General features: G+C 39.1%; 1 protein-coding gene across 1 annotated transcript in view; it reads left to right on the forward strand.

The window, feature by feature from the left end:
- doc2d (double C2-like domains, delta) overlaps positions 1-14,823 on the forward strand; it is a 61,088-nt gene that overhangs the window by 28,628 nt on the left and 17,637 nt on the right. The window contains 3 exon segments of the mRNA XM_020930444.2: positions 7,494-7,620; positions 7,837-7,887; positions 9,772-9,896. Coding sequence (XP_020786103.2) covers positions 7,494-7,620; positions 7,837-7,887; positions 9,772-9,896 — 303 coding nt within the window.

Raw genomic sequence — 14,823 nt, forward strand, 5'->3', positions numbered from 1 at the left:
GCCTCATATAATTGTTTCAACTCGATTATATGACTTTGGAGATCGTTTGACACACAAGTTGACAGTTTGACACTTACTCATATATATTTATTTTCTGTAAAATAGTTTCACCATAGTCACACATGCAGTGCACCCCCAGCGTGAGTATCAGTTGAGTTGTGAGGGCACCTTATGAATCTGGCAGCTCAGGTTGACTCTGGTCCACTGGCAGCTGCTCAGTTTGGAGAGAGTTTCTAAAGATGGAGGTTTCTGTGGGAGCTTGCGTGAAGAAGAAGAGGAAGAAGAAGAGGAAGAAGCGTCAGGACAGAAGGCGGTGACGAGTCTGGCCAAAAGCTTCACGCCATCTCAGGAAAAAAACACGCAGGTCATGTGACAGCGCCGGCCGTGAGTCATGAGTTATTTGAAGAATCCTGGAAGAGATACTCATCGCTCATGAGCAAAAAGCTGGAACCGGCGCATCAAACATCCAAATGTCAGAGGAACAGGATGCAAACAGCAAGATCAATGAGAGACGGAGGGATGGAGAGAGAGAGAGAGAGGGAGAGAGGGGAAGAGATGCAGATAGAGAGAGAGAGAGAGATGGGGGTGGGGGGGGGGGGGGGGGGGGGTGCAAGAGAGAGAAGGGGAGAAGGAAAGAGAGAGACAGGGAGAGAAAAACAAAGAGACAGAGAGAGGGGGGAAAGAGAGGGAGGGGGAAAGAGAGAGACTGAGGGAATGATGTAAACAATGAGAGAGAGAGAGAGAAATTGACAGGAAGGGGAAGAGAGAGTGGAAAGAGAGATGGGGAGGAAAAAGAGAGGGAAAAAGAGACAGAAAGAGAGAGGGGGATAAAGAGAGTGAAAGAGAGAGACAGCGGGAATGGAGTACACAGTGATAGAGAGAGAGATAGAGAGAGGGAGGGTGAGAGAAATGGACAGGGAGGGGACGAGAGAGAAGGAGGGAAAGCAAGAGGTGGGGAGGAAAAGAGAGGGAGAGAGAGAAAAAGAGAGGGGGAGACAGAAAAAGAGAGGGAGAGGGAAAGAGAGACTGAAGGAGTGAAGTAAACAATGAGAGAGTGAAAGAGAGAGAGAGAAATGGACAGGGAGGGAACGAGACCGGGAAAGAGAGAGGTGGGGGGGGGGGGAAGAGAGGGAGAGACAGAAACAGAGAGAGGGGGAGACAGAAAAAGAGAGGGCAAGAGAAACAGAGAGACAGAGGGTGTGATGTAAACAATGAGGGAGAGAGAAATATGGAGGGAGAGAGAAATGGACAGGAAGGGGATGAGACAGAGAAAAAGAGAGAGGTGGGGTGGAAAAGAGAGGAAGAGAGAGAAAAAGAGAGATGGGGAGACAGAAATAGAGAGGGAAAGGGAAAGAGAGAGACAGAAGGAGCGATGTAAACAATAAGAGAGTGCGTGCGAGAGAGAGAGAGAAAGAAGGAGGGAGAGAGAAATGAACAGGGAGGGGAAAAGAGGAAGAGGTGGGAAGGAAAAGAGAGGGAAATAGAGAGAGAGAAAGAAAGAGAGGGAGAGACAGGAAAATAGAGATGTGGATAAAGGGAGGAAGAGGGGAAAAAGAGACAGAGGGAGTGAAGTAAACAATGATAGAGAGAGAGGAGAGAGAGAGAGAAAGAGGGAGAGATAAATGGACAGGGAGGGGACAAGAGAGGGAAAGAGGGAGGTGGGGAGGAAAAGAGAGGGAGAGAGGGAAAAAGAGCGACTGGGAGACAGAAAAAGAGAGGGTGAGGGAAAGAGAGATAGTGGGAGCGATGTAAACAATGAGAGAGAGTGAGAGAGGAAAGGGAGAAAAGTGGGGAGGAAAAAGAAAGGGAAAGGGAGAGAGACAGGAAAAGAGATAGGCAGAGAGTAAAGTGAGAGAAGGGGAGAGAGATAAAGAGAGGGAGGGAAAGAGGGAGAGTTGAGAGAAAGTGAGGGAAAAGAAAGAGAGAGAGAGGAAGGGGAGTGAGAAGTCAGAGGTGTCCTCGTGGGAATACTCAAGCACACAGGGATTTCTGCAGCAGGTGATGTCTCTGATGGAATATTCACCCTCCATTGAATTTCAGCAGAGCTCCACGAAAAGGGTTTGACAGAACCACTACGGCAGCAGAGATTATATTGATTCAGGTGGAAGGAAACAGAGAAAACACAATCCTGAAGGGTGTACGTTAAGATTCATCAACTTTTACCACATCACAATCTCCAACCATGGGAACAGACTTTTATAGTTGGATAAAGTAGGTGCAGTATATGGACTCTATAAAGAAGTGGACTTAGAGAGCGTTCGACTCTTGTCAAATGAAGCTCACAAGTCTAGCAGTTACCAAACCATACCAACTTAATTTATAAAGCTCTTTAAAAACTTTACAGCTGGCCAAAGCGCTGCACACAAACAGAATAGATAAAGACATTATAGGAGCAGATTTAGACTCTTGTTCCACATTAGGAATGGGAATTGATTTAGAGAAGAAACAGCAAAATAAAAACACCAGGATCACGTAGAGCATATTAATTCAAACATTTTAACACCAAAATGACAAAGTGAATTGGAGCCAGAGTTCATGGAGCTGGAAGTGTGCCCATGGTCACTCCCTCATGTCAAATATCACCTCTCTGTAATATGATTAATTACTGGCCCAACTTTTGTGGAACTGGAGTTTTGGATTTTTATTTAGAGTCTCAATATTGTTAGATTAGCAAATTATTTGTTGATAAGATGATTCACTGATGACTCATTCAAACTGGGGACTCCTAATTCTCCTCCAGAAACTAATAATGATGAGTGTTTGGCTGGTTGCTTCAATCCCTTTTTGGCACATAAATCAATACACACAAAAAAGTACAATTTTCAGAAAATAAAAGTCAGAATAAACATAAAAACACACTTGGATCTTAATTATAACATATTTAGCTTCAGTTGTTGTTTTTTCCCCTGGTTCTTACACACCACAGAGCCATTTTAGTTTGTGTGTCCCGCTGCTCTCTGCCTCTTGTGTGAAGAAAAATTGGCCAGTGTTACTTCAGCAAACTGTGAGCCCGCAGGGACTTAAAAACAAATTATTTACAAAGTATAAAACCAAGTTATAATCGCTGTTTTCCTCGCCCAGTGGTTGGGTCTCTGAGGTTTGCCAGTCAAAGTGACAGAGAACAATTCTGGGTTCTGGTTCATTAATCGTCAAATTCCAAACGGATATCAGGCCAGTGAAAGCAGAGAGGGTGTGAGATTTTACAGTTTTGCCAGCTGAATTTTAAAGGTGTCAAAAGTTAGAATGACTTAATTTGGGAGTTGTATCTTGGACAGTGCCTGCATGGTGTTGGATTTTAAAGGTCCTGTATTACACAAAATGGACTCTTAAAAGCTTTTGTTATAATGCTGTTACCTTCAAAAACCTAAACTTGTGCTTTGTTTCATGTACAGATGGCTGAGTAATCCTTTTATTATTAATCTGTCTAAATCTCCAAAACTCAAAATGCTCTGTTCCACCTTGTGATGTCATGAAGCTGTAGTCTTCAAGTTACCTTTTACCTTTAGTTCAGTACAGATTGGCAATTCCAGAGCGGAAATGATCCATATGATTCTAGTGAAGGTGTATGGTTTAAAAACACAGTGTATTTCCACATGACATCATGAGGTGGAACAGAGTGTTTTCTTTTTGAGAGAAGAACTCAGCCTAAATATGCAGGATTTGTGTGTTTATTTATTTATGTATTTATTTATTTATAAGAGAAGCCCCTTGAGATGTAGCATCCTGTTTGCGAGGGGGGTCCTAGTACTTTAACAAAAGCAGCATTTACAGAAGAGAAAGAAAAAAACAAATCAAAACAGAACAAAGACAAACAGACTAAGACAACATTCACACAACACACAGACAGCCTTCATATTATACAATCCAGGATCCTAAGATATCCGTAAATCTCTCTGAATTTTATCATCACCACACCTATATTTGTAAATTAGTGGAAAAAAAGCAACTCTATGTACAACAGAAAGTACATAAAACAAAAATGTATTTTTATCGAAAACAGGAGCAGGAAGTTTTTAATTATCTGAAGACTGATGCCTTAAACTGGTGGATTGATGTAACTGATCGAATTGAGGAGGGTAAGTTGTTCCATTCATTTGGAGCTTTGAAGTTAAATGCTCTGCGGACCAATTTCTTTTTTTTTTTTTATTATTATAGGAACATTAAAAAATAATTGTTCAGTGTGACGTAAATGATATGCTGATCTAAATGGAATCAAAACTCTTTTAAATAGGGTGGGAACTTTGAGTAATAACATTTAAACACAAATTGCAAAAAGTGTAGCTGTCTTCTGGATGTAAGAGAGAGCCAGTTGATGAATACATTTGACAGTGGTGAGTTCTATAGGGACATCTTAATACAAACCTACATATACTATTATAAATGACATCTAACAATTGAAGGTTAGATGCTGAGGTGTTCTTATAAATTATGTCTGCGTAGTCGAGTATTGGTAGAAGTAATTGTGAGGCAATAAACTAAACAATTAATGTTTAGTGTTAAACATGTGAATGAAACAAAACACAAATCCAGGTCTGTTTTTGATGAGGAAAAAACATTAAAACATAGATCAGCAAATGGCGTGATATAAGCCCTTTAAGATTTGAGACTCGTGTGGATGATTAGGCTCGGTGGTCGGCTGGAGTGAGGTGGATACAGAGTGGTGCAGTTCATGTATTAGAAACTATCTTCTGTAGAGCTCTGACAGATTGAGGGCACGCACACTGAGGCTGTAAGAGTAATCACTATCAAATCGAAAACCTCTGTTGTGGCAATTAGAAAATTACAATGGCAGTTTTGGTAAGATAATATTCTGCAGAGAACAAAATACCTCATCTTCATCATGATGTCTAATTGACAATTGATCAAATATGCAAACAATCTCGCTACAAACAAATATGTTCCTAAATCAAGACATTTTTTGTAAAAGTTGGCTACAGCTGTTATATTCTTTATGAATGTGTTTAAAATGTGCACTGTGAACTGATTTACATTTATTAGAACAATTGCAGTTCAATATTTTCCTAGAATACATCCCTAGAAAATAAAAAAAAAACTTGCAATGTTGTTTCCTCAAATCATACTTGGAGTTGTGGTTTGTTTCATTCACACATGTTTAACCCTGCATATTTAGGAATTTTTCTCTCAAACCTTAAACACTTTGTTCCATCTCTTGAAACTCCATACACCTTCACTTTGAACCTAGAATTTACCATCTCTACTGAACAAAAGGTAAAAGGAGCTGAAAAAAACGACCGGCTCATGACATCACAAGATGGAATAGAGCATTTTCAGCTTTTCAGATGTAGACAACCCAATAATAAAGCATTACTCAAACATGTGTGAATGAAACAAAACACAACTCCAGGGATGTTTTTAATGAGGAAAGCTCACAAGAGTCAGTTCTGCTTGATATATGCCTGTTAAAGTTCAGTATTTCATTATTGTAAGTATTATCTGCTTTAGTTAAGTGAGCAGATGGAGCCACAAACTCAATTATTAAGCGCCCTGTCCCGTGGAAGCCCCTGCCCACTCTGCTGCTCACACAAACCCTCATCATTCACGAGTCAGTTCATGTGAAACCACCAGGACCCCATTCTGCGTGAACACACCAAGTGCCTGACTGATTGTTCAACTGCTCTTTAGATATATTTGGCTCTGGCGTCTGCAATGACCAGTGACGTGAAAGCCTCATTTGTAACTTCTCATTGACGTATTCAGTGATGGGGAGAATACTTTAAAAATGTATTTTCTTACAGAATACTGAATACCTGCATTAAAATGTATTTTGTAACTTATTCATTTAGATACAGGGGCTAATTAGAGTACTGTATTCTGAAAACTTAGAATACTTTTACATTGAGTTAGATATAAATTACAGAGTAAAAATCCAACATAGGATTAAAAAAAGCTTTATTTGTTTTGCTGTTCTTAAAGCATTTCCTATCACTAAGCAGAAAAGTTGTGAGATCAGTAGTAGTAGTAGTAGTAGTAGTAGTAGCAGTAGCAGTAGTAGCAGCAGTAGCAGTCAGAGTCCTGCACGGGTCCATTTTTGGAGTCCCACACCCGCCCGTTAACCCGTGATTGAACCCGCACCCGCTTGGACCCGTTAACATTCCACTCGTTACCCGTCCGTGCCCCTGATAAATCGGGGTCAGCCCATTAGTCCGACAGCCCAATATTCCAGAACTAAACCAGGACTGAACCTATGCCGTGTCACTGGTGGATTATAAATATATACACATGCCGCAACCACAGAGTCGATCACCAGGACTACACCAGGACAGGACCAGAACTGAACTAGCACATAATTAGGTCTAAACCCGCACTAAATCAGTGTCATTAGCATAAGTATATACACACCACAACCGCCGAGCCGATCGCCAGGACTACACCAGGACTGGATCAGGACTGAACCAGAACTGGACCAGGTTTAAAACAGGACTAAGCCAGGACTGAACAGGTCTCAACCAGGACTTCACTAGGTCTAAAGCAGGACTAAACTAGAAGCGCGGCGGTTGAGCTGATCACCTCCGCTGATTGTTTTTTATATAATAAATGCACTAAAGTCACCCTCTCAGCCTGATTTGCCATCGTTACTGGAAAAGATCGGGAAATGGCACTTGTTTCCAGGGCAAAGGACATCCTGGATACACGTTACGTATTTTTCTCCTGTTCGTTGTTCATATTATTCACCTGACCTGCCCGTGTGCAATCACTACTCACCCTCATACCTGCCTATAAAATTCCAGAACATTAAAACCCACCCGTTTCAGCAATTATTTGTGGATACCCATTGAGTACCTGCCCCGGTGTAGGACTCTGGTAGCAGTAGCAGCAGTAACAGCAGTAGTAGCAGTAGTAGCAGTAGTAGCAGTAGTAGCAGTAGTAGCAGTAGCAGTAACAGCAGTAGCAGCAGTAGTAGTAGCAGTAACAGCAGTAGCAGTAGTAGCAGTAGTAGTAACAGCAGTAGCAGTAGCAGCAGTAGCAGCAGTAGTAGCAGTAGTAGCAGTAGTAGTAGTAGCAGTAGTAGCAGCAGTAGTAGCAGTAGTAGTAGCAGTAGTAGCAGCAGTAGTAGTAGCAGCAGTAGTAGTAGAAGCAGTAGTAGCAGTAGTAGTAGTAGTAGTAGTAGTAGTAGTAGTAGTAGCAGTAGTAGTAGCAGTAGTAGTAGCAGCAGTAGTAGTAGCAGCAGTAGTAGCAGTAAGCAGCAGTAGCAGTAGCAGTCAGTAGTAGCAGTAGTAGTAGTAGTAGTAGTAGTAGTAGTAGTAGTAGTAGTAGTACCAGTACCAGTACCAGTACCATTTATATTTTTGTACGTACACAAATTAATTCAAAGTGTTTTACAGAATAAAACATTAAAACAAATCAAATCATAAATAATCATAAAATGTACATTCTGAACAACTGTTTTTGATGTATTATATGTATAATCAATGTATTATATGTATTCAGTTACTTCCCAACACTGGACACATTTATCTTTTTTCGCCCAATAGGCTCTGTGTCTGTGATATGGACAGGCTCGGGCGAAATGAATTCATCGGAGAGGTGAGGGTGGCTCTAAAGAAACTGAAGGAGGGAGAGAGCAAGCGCTACAACATGGGCTTGGAGAGAATTGCACAGGTGAGTTCAATACATCACACTCAGAGGAAATAGATTTTTGTCCACGTTACTGCATATAACGAAATGTGTCCAATTCTCGTTGTGGCCGTTCGCCTTCAGGGCAATAAGGAATCAATTTGAACTGTTGTATTATATTATATTGTGCTATGGATAGTCACCTGCAGGCTCTTTAGACAATGCTGTATATATGTGACGTATGTGTCTTTGTGATTGCAGAATAAAGAAAGCAACAATCAAACAGTGGAGCAGGGAGCGGAGGAGGAAGAGGTAACTGTATTTTCAGCTCTCATAAGTGTCATTAACAATCTTGGATAGTAATTTCTGCCAAATGTAAGCCAGTATGGTTTCTGTGATTTTCTGTAATTTACGTACACTAGGTAGCCACTTACCTTTAAACATGTTTGTCTGAAATGAGCGAATCACATTTCCACTTGAGTGAAGCTTATAGGAAAGGTTTGTGCAGATACATGTTGTGTAGTAGTACAACCATAGACTGTATAAAGAAGTGGACTAAGGGAGAGTGAGAGTGGTGTTTACTTTCAGCCAAATGAATCTTATTGAGGCTTGCAGTTATAGGAGCGGAGTTTTATATTTGGAATTACAGCTATGAGTTTCAGCGCAACTAAAGCCAATCTGGAGAGAGGCTGTTGAAGGTAACCCCCCTACTGGTTTCGCAACACTGTCAATCAAACCTGTTGCGAATGCTAGTGGGAGTGACCTCGGGGAAGAAAGACGCCTGGTGGTTTGTTATTAATGTTCATATCTTGATTTACGGACAAAATAGCAAACACCAGGATCATGTAGAGCGGGTTAATACGACCAAAATAAAGAGCCTGACAGCAGCAGCTACGAAGAGAGGGGTAACCGTTTTTCAACAGAAAGTGAATTGCAGCCAAAGTCAATGGAGCTGGAAGCGTGCCCATGCTCACTTCCTACTTAGAACACTGTTAGTAGAAAGTTAGCTCTGTCCATTTGTATATACAGTCCACACAGCAAAAACTGGAGTGTAAAATATTTCAGTTGTTTTGAGCACAAAAAGTGTTATTTTTAACCATTTGAAAGTTAAGTGTGGGTTTGAGTTGGAGTTATTTGCCAGAGTTGATATGATCGAAGTTAATTCAACTTCTACTAGTGTTAATTTGGCACCTCCCACCCATCCCTTCAAACTCCCACCAGAGAAGATCAGTTTGAACCATCTTAAATTGTCTTAAATGAACTAAAATAAAGTGTAAAAATAAAACACCTGTGTGCTGTTTAGCTAAGTCAGGATAACCCTACAAAGTGTTATTCATTTACTCTCAAAATGTTAATGTAATGTTAATATTTGGGGTTAAACAGGAACTTTGGCCCAGTGTTACTTAATTAAAATTTGCAAAAAATGTTAAATTAACTCTGGAACAGATTGTACTCAAATAAACCCTGAGAAAATGTTAAAATTGATTCAGTTTTAACACTCCACTTTTTGCTGTGTATGTTTGCAACAACTGAATGTTCTGAACAGCACATTACTTGTCAAAATGCAAATATTTAGTCCTAGTTTGCAGTAAATATCTGCAAAAAAACAAAAACTTTTCTTCTCCGTCAGCACAAATCCTGCTAAAGTTGCAAAAAGAGCCAATGATATTCTATTATTTAAACATGACTAGCCTGAGGATTAATATTGTATTAAGTTTATGGATTTAAATCAAACAAAAATATGGATTATTTTGAGTTTAAACTTTTGAACGTTGTCCAAAAATGTTATCTTATTCAATTATGCATGAGGGAGATTTTTGTTTAGACGACTGCATAGTCTTTCCTCTTGGGGCGACAACTTTTTATGATCTCCTTGATTTTCAGACCAGTGGGTAATCACATTTTTTTCATGGTCCATAATGCAGCCTTGAGATGAAATCCAACCAAGGCCAGTGTAATTTTGCAAGTCAGAGATAAGGACTTCTTTAATTACTGACTTTCGTTCAGGCACACACAGCACAGCCACACACTCAGAAATCAAAGAGGCTTTATTTGCATGTATTATTTAAGCTGATGCATTTTTCATGGCGGGGACACAAACTGATGGAGGATTCCCACAGTGCGTATTTGTGAGATCAGGACATGTCAGGGTAGAGGCGGGTGCAGGTGGTCTGACGCTTGTTCCTTTGTCTCCAGCGTGGCCGAATCCTGGTCTCTCTCTGCTATAACACGGAGAAAGGCTGCCTGCTGGTGGGGATCATACGCTGTGCCCATCTGGCTGCCATGGACTCCAACGGCTACTCCGACCCTTTTGTCAAAATGTAAGTCACGTCACCAAACCCGACCGGTGACTTATCTGCCTAATTGTACCCAGCTGCACACCACTTTGGGCTTGGCGTCCAAGAAAAATGATGCAATAAAAGGTAATGGTGTTGTGGAGCCGCTGGTTTACAGGACTGAAAGATACCCCAATAACATTTCCTGGGATAGAGCACACGCTTTCAATGTTTACACCTCTCACAAAGTGGCAGGTCTATTAGTAAGAGCCAGGTGTGAAGGAATGCTGTAGGTGCAGAAAAGTAAACATAATACATAGTCATTAGTTTTTTGAGTCTTGTATCTTCTAACAAGGTTTAATCTGCATATGCAACAGTGTTGACTTCTACATAAAAACCTCCAGTGAAAATGTTTTTGACTCGCTTCCCTTTATTCACAATTTAATCTTATATCTATTGCACCATCATTATTATCATTACTTTCTTTATTCTTTATTTTGATTTATTAATTTTGCACTAATATAATAATAATAATAATAATAATAATAATAATAATAATAATAATAATAATAATAATAATAATAATAATAATAATAATAATAATAATAATAATAACACACACTAAATAAAACAGTAGGTGCTGGAAGAGACAAAAAACCCAAAAGGGCTTACATTAAAATCTCCACCTAATGAATACATAAACAATTTTACATTATCGCTGTGCATAAAAAAAAATTAATAAAAAATCACATTTAAACATGATGGATTAAATTTATTTGATTCTACATGGATTAAAACACAATGAAACATCCACAATTGAATGATTATCAAAACATTGCCATGAAATATCACACATTTCCTCTTTTTAAACAATGCCCGTAACTAACCAGATGTGAAAACTGGCTCCAGAATTTACAGCCTCTGTATCATAGGCAAAACTGAGCTCCTGATGTGACACATTTTGGAACATGAAAATTATGATTTTGACAAGTTTTGTATCTATGAATCTCTGCGTTGGTTTTAAAGTAAAATGTGAAATGTCTGGAGATCATTGTTGAATTATAAAGAATTTTATACATAAAAATACAAATTTGATAAATATTAATCTCATAGATATTAAGAATGTTAAGTTTGGTGAATAAATGAGCAGACTCTATCTCTATTAAGCCCTATTTTTACGAGATAAGTAGAACCTGGTCTGGTAATTAGCAAATTACTGCCCCACCTCTGTGCTACTTGCGGCACATTTGCATGGGATAAGCAAATTCCGTAAATTACTCTATTTTACTGAAACTGACTGAGATTGAAAGAGAAAAGAACGCGAAAAGAAAAGACAGAAAAGGCGCGCAATTACAACAACAAACACTGAGATGCAGATTTGCAGGAGACTAGTATTATCACCGGACATCTGTGTTGGTGAAAATATAGTAGGTAATTTGAGGTGGAATTTTTTTTTACGTTAAAATTACAGACATGGCGGATTCGCATGGGATTATGATCTCAGGTATCCTCCTCAATTATTACAAATCACCAAAGGTCCACAGGTAATACTAATCCCATGTGAATAGGGATTTAGTGTCCCAGCTCAAAAACAAATGTGCCAAAATTATAAATGCACCAGTCCTGCTTTTTCAGATCCAGTACCGATTCTGAGGTGCGTTGTGTAATTTTTCTGGTGGAGGGTTCATCAAATCCATGGAAATGTTATTGCTTTGTCTAGAATGTTTCTCATTATGCCTTTCTATCTTCATGGAGACCGATCCAGACCAAGTTACATGTCAGATCTCTGGAGAGGCGACCACGCTCACAGTCAGAATACAAGATTTTCTAGCTGTTTTTGAGCTGTAAAACCACCTGTAACTGTGGAACATTCCAGGCAGAGCGAAGACGTATCCATAGAAACAAGCAGGTGACGGACCCCCAACCAAAATGTTACACAGTGTGCCTTTAAGTATCTGCTAATCCGCAATATCAACTGATACCAGAGCAGAGACTGAAAACAGCATTTATTTCCTTTAAACAAAAATAAAACAAGACAGCGCTGATCCAAATGTGTTATGTAGCTGTTATTTAACCCCAAGTAACTTCAGAACAGCTTTGTATAAATAAAGATTCTAACATTATGAGACATTCTGGACAAACTATGATGTTAATTGTCTTATTACATCAATTTATATGTCCAGCAAGGATATCGCCTGAACCAATATTGAAATCTGATCCAGTTAATTTTTCAGTATTGGTGAAAAATTAGCCTGTCAATATTAAACTAACATTAAAAGTGAGTAAAACCATACCTACCATTTTAATATTTCAATAAGAACCTTGCCCAGAGTATTTGAGAAGCTCTCAAAATCCTCTGTAATTATTTCCATTACAATTTAAAAGTTGCCCCTTTTGCATGTGTTGCACAGTATTTAGTTGTCACTCACCACTCGTTCGTTTTGATGAAGAGGTTTGTTGGGAACTCGAGTGGTTGTGTTCATCAGAGCGAGGCTGCATCCATGGCCTTTACTGTTGACTATAAAAACCCACACAGTTTAATCTTTGATGTGGCCGGTGTGCTTAACCTGCCTCCACCTCAGCAGTGGGAGGACAGACACAAAGCTCCCTGTTTGTTGTTCAAAAGGGTTTTTAAAGTCATAAGTTTTAGCTGTTTACTTTGAGATTTGTACCATTAAGCATGGAACAAGATGCTCCATTAATGTGATAACTACGGGTTTCAGATGACAGCACTATTTAATGTTTTGACATTTTATGGATTCTTTGGAAATGCTGTAATTTGCCTTTGTTTCATGATATGCCCACTCATTTTCTCAGACACATAGTTTTTCCACCAAATACTGAGCTCGGCTGATAGAGTGTTTGTCCTCTGATCTGAAGGTTGGTGGTTTGAATCCTGCTCTCGGCATAAACATCATTGGTAGAACAGTCAGATCCACTGACCCACAGGTGTTTGCGTACACTGTTGTGTGAATGTGCATGTGAATGGGTGAGTGGTTCCTTGAATAAAAGTGTTTTGAGTGCCTTGAAGGTAGAAGTGTTGCTAAATAAAAATATGACTGTTTACCATTTTACCCATAGTTTGCACTACTAGTAAAAACACTAGTTCTACAGTGTTGGGAAGTAGCCAATAATACATATTCAGAATACTAATTTAGAGTATCTATATTCAGTTACAGGTGCAGTTACTTTTTAATTTTTGCAGAATACAGTTATTTTTCTAAAATCAAAGGAATCCATTACAGTACCTGATCATGCAATTTAGGCTTCAAACTGTGCAGAATCATTGAGAAAAATAGACAAATCTGCTCTTGTGGTGAGGTGATTTTTCCATCTCCAGTCAGTGACAAGAAATGCTTTAAAAACAGGATAACAAATATTAAAGCTGTTCTTAATAATATGTTGCATCTTTACTTGTGCTGTCAGTTGATTAAAATATTCAATTGTGATTAATCTTATAAATGTCATAGTTAACTCTTGATTAATTGCATATTAATCAGACATTTTTGTCCCTTGAATAATAATTTTAATACTCTTACCAACATAAAAAAAAAAAGTGGATAGGCTTGCTTTGTGTTTGTCTGCCCCAATCATGCTGTACTAAGGACGATCATGTGGCACTGTTTGTTTACATGTTGCAGCAGCAGCAGAGCTAAAACTTTTAGTGCAGAAAATAAGTCCAGCGGCAGAATCATCTATTATATAGTGAGACAGATATGAGTCATGCTGGGATACACGCTCCTCCGTGAGTTTATGGATATAACAACAGCTTGGAGCAGTGAGGACAGCCAGAAGAAAGCCTGCAAAACTTGTCTCTGTCACAGTCCTTATTGAAGGTAAGTGCAGATTCACCATATGTTTTGGAGCTTTATTTTGTGTTTTCCTCATATGAGTGACATCAGCGCACCTGACAGGGCTACTCAGTTGTTGTTTTCCTTCCTGTTTACAGCCAGATCCTGTAGTTTTTCTAATGTTACTAGCAGTGGCCACAGCTTATGAAAAGACTAGTTCTTGATAAAAATAATTAATTAATTAATTAACGCAGTTAAAAAAAAAAAAGTTTTGCATTAACTTGTTAATAACACGATATTGTTGACAGCACTAGTCTTTACTCTATACATGCAACTCGCTCCTAAGGGTTCAGAATACAATACTCTGATTTGCCCATGTATCAGAATACATTATAAAATACATTTTAAAACAGGTATTCAGTATTCTGTAACTAAATACATTTTCAAGTATTCTTCCCATCAGTGTTGCTTTAGCATGCAATTGTTGGTTTCTGTGTATACCTCTGAATTATGGGATTATGATGAACCTTGTAACAAATAACCTTTGAGAATTTTCCTCTGTGCAGTACTATCCTCTGATTGGTTTACTCTCTACTGCACCTGAATGACAAAGCTGTAGCAGAATTACTGTAACTATCTGTGGAATACAACAGAAACACAAAAACACACATTTCTGAGCTTCTTGGGAGTTCACATAGCAACATAAGGACAAAAAAGTGAGGACTTGAAAGAATAATGTGGCCTTCACTTGATTATAAGTGAGGTACTGTGTAGAGTTTGAAGTGTTGGATGCTGAGAGGAAGTCTGTTGTTTTGAAAAAGAGACGGTATAAACTAAAGACAAGTCTTTCCTCCAAACACACTGAGGCATCCTTTTTCATCTTTCCTCGATATTGATTTGCTCCTCTGGCGCCTGCTCCTTTGTGAGGTACAATGTTTTAGAGAGGATTTCTTAACTTACTTGTAGTGCAGTGCAGTGCCTCGGCTTCTGTAACTTCTGTTCATCTTTTCTTGTAACAGACTCTGCCGCATTTTTAAAACAGCCTGAGGCACTTGAATCGCCTTAAAAGACACTGCACAACATATGCAAATGAATCAGTACAAGGGCCCTAATTTGTTCCTGTCTATCTCAGTCTGACGAGCACAACACAGAAAATCTAATCACCTATTCAAAACCATCTC

The sequence above is a fragment of the Boleophthalmus pectinirostris genome, unplaced genomic scaffold (genome assembly GCF_026225935.1).
Source record: "Boleophthalmus pectinirostris isolate CB_2022bp ecotype Guang Dong unplaced genomic scaffold, ASM2622593v1 HiC_scaffold_22, whole genome shotgun sequence".
Classification (NCBI taxonomy): domain Eukaryota; kingdom Metazoa; phylum Chordata; class Actinopteri; order Gobiiformes; family Gobiidae; genus Boleophthalmus; species Boleophthalmus pectinirostris.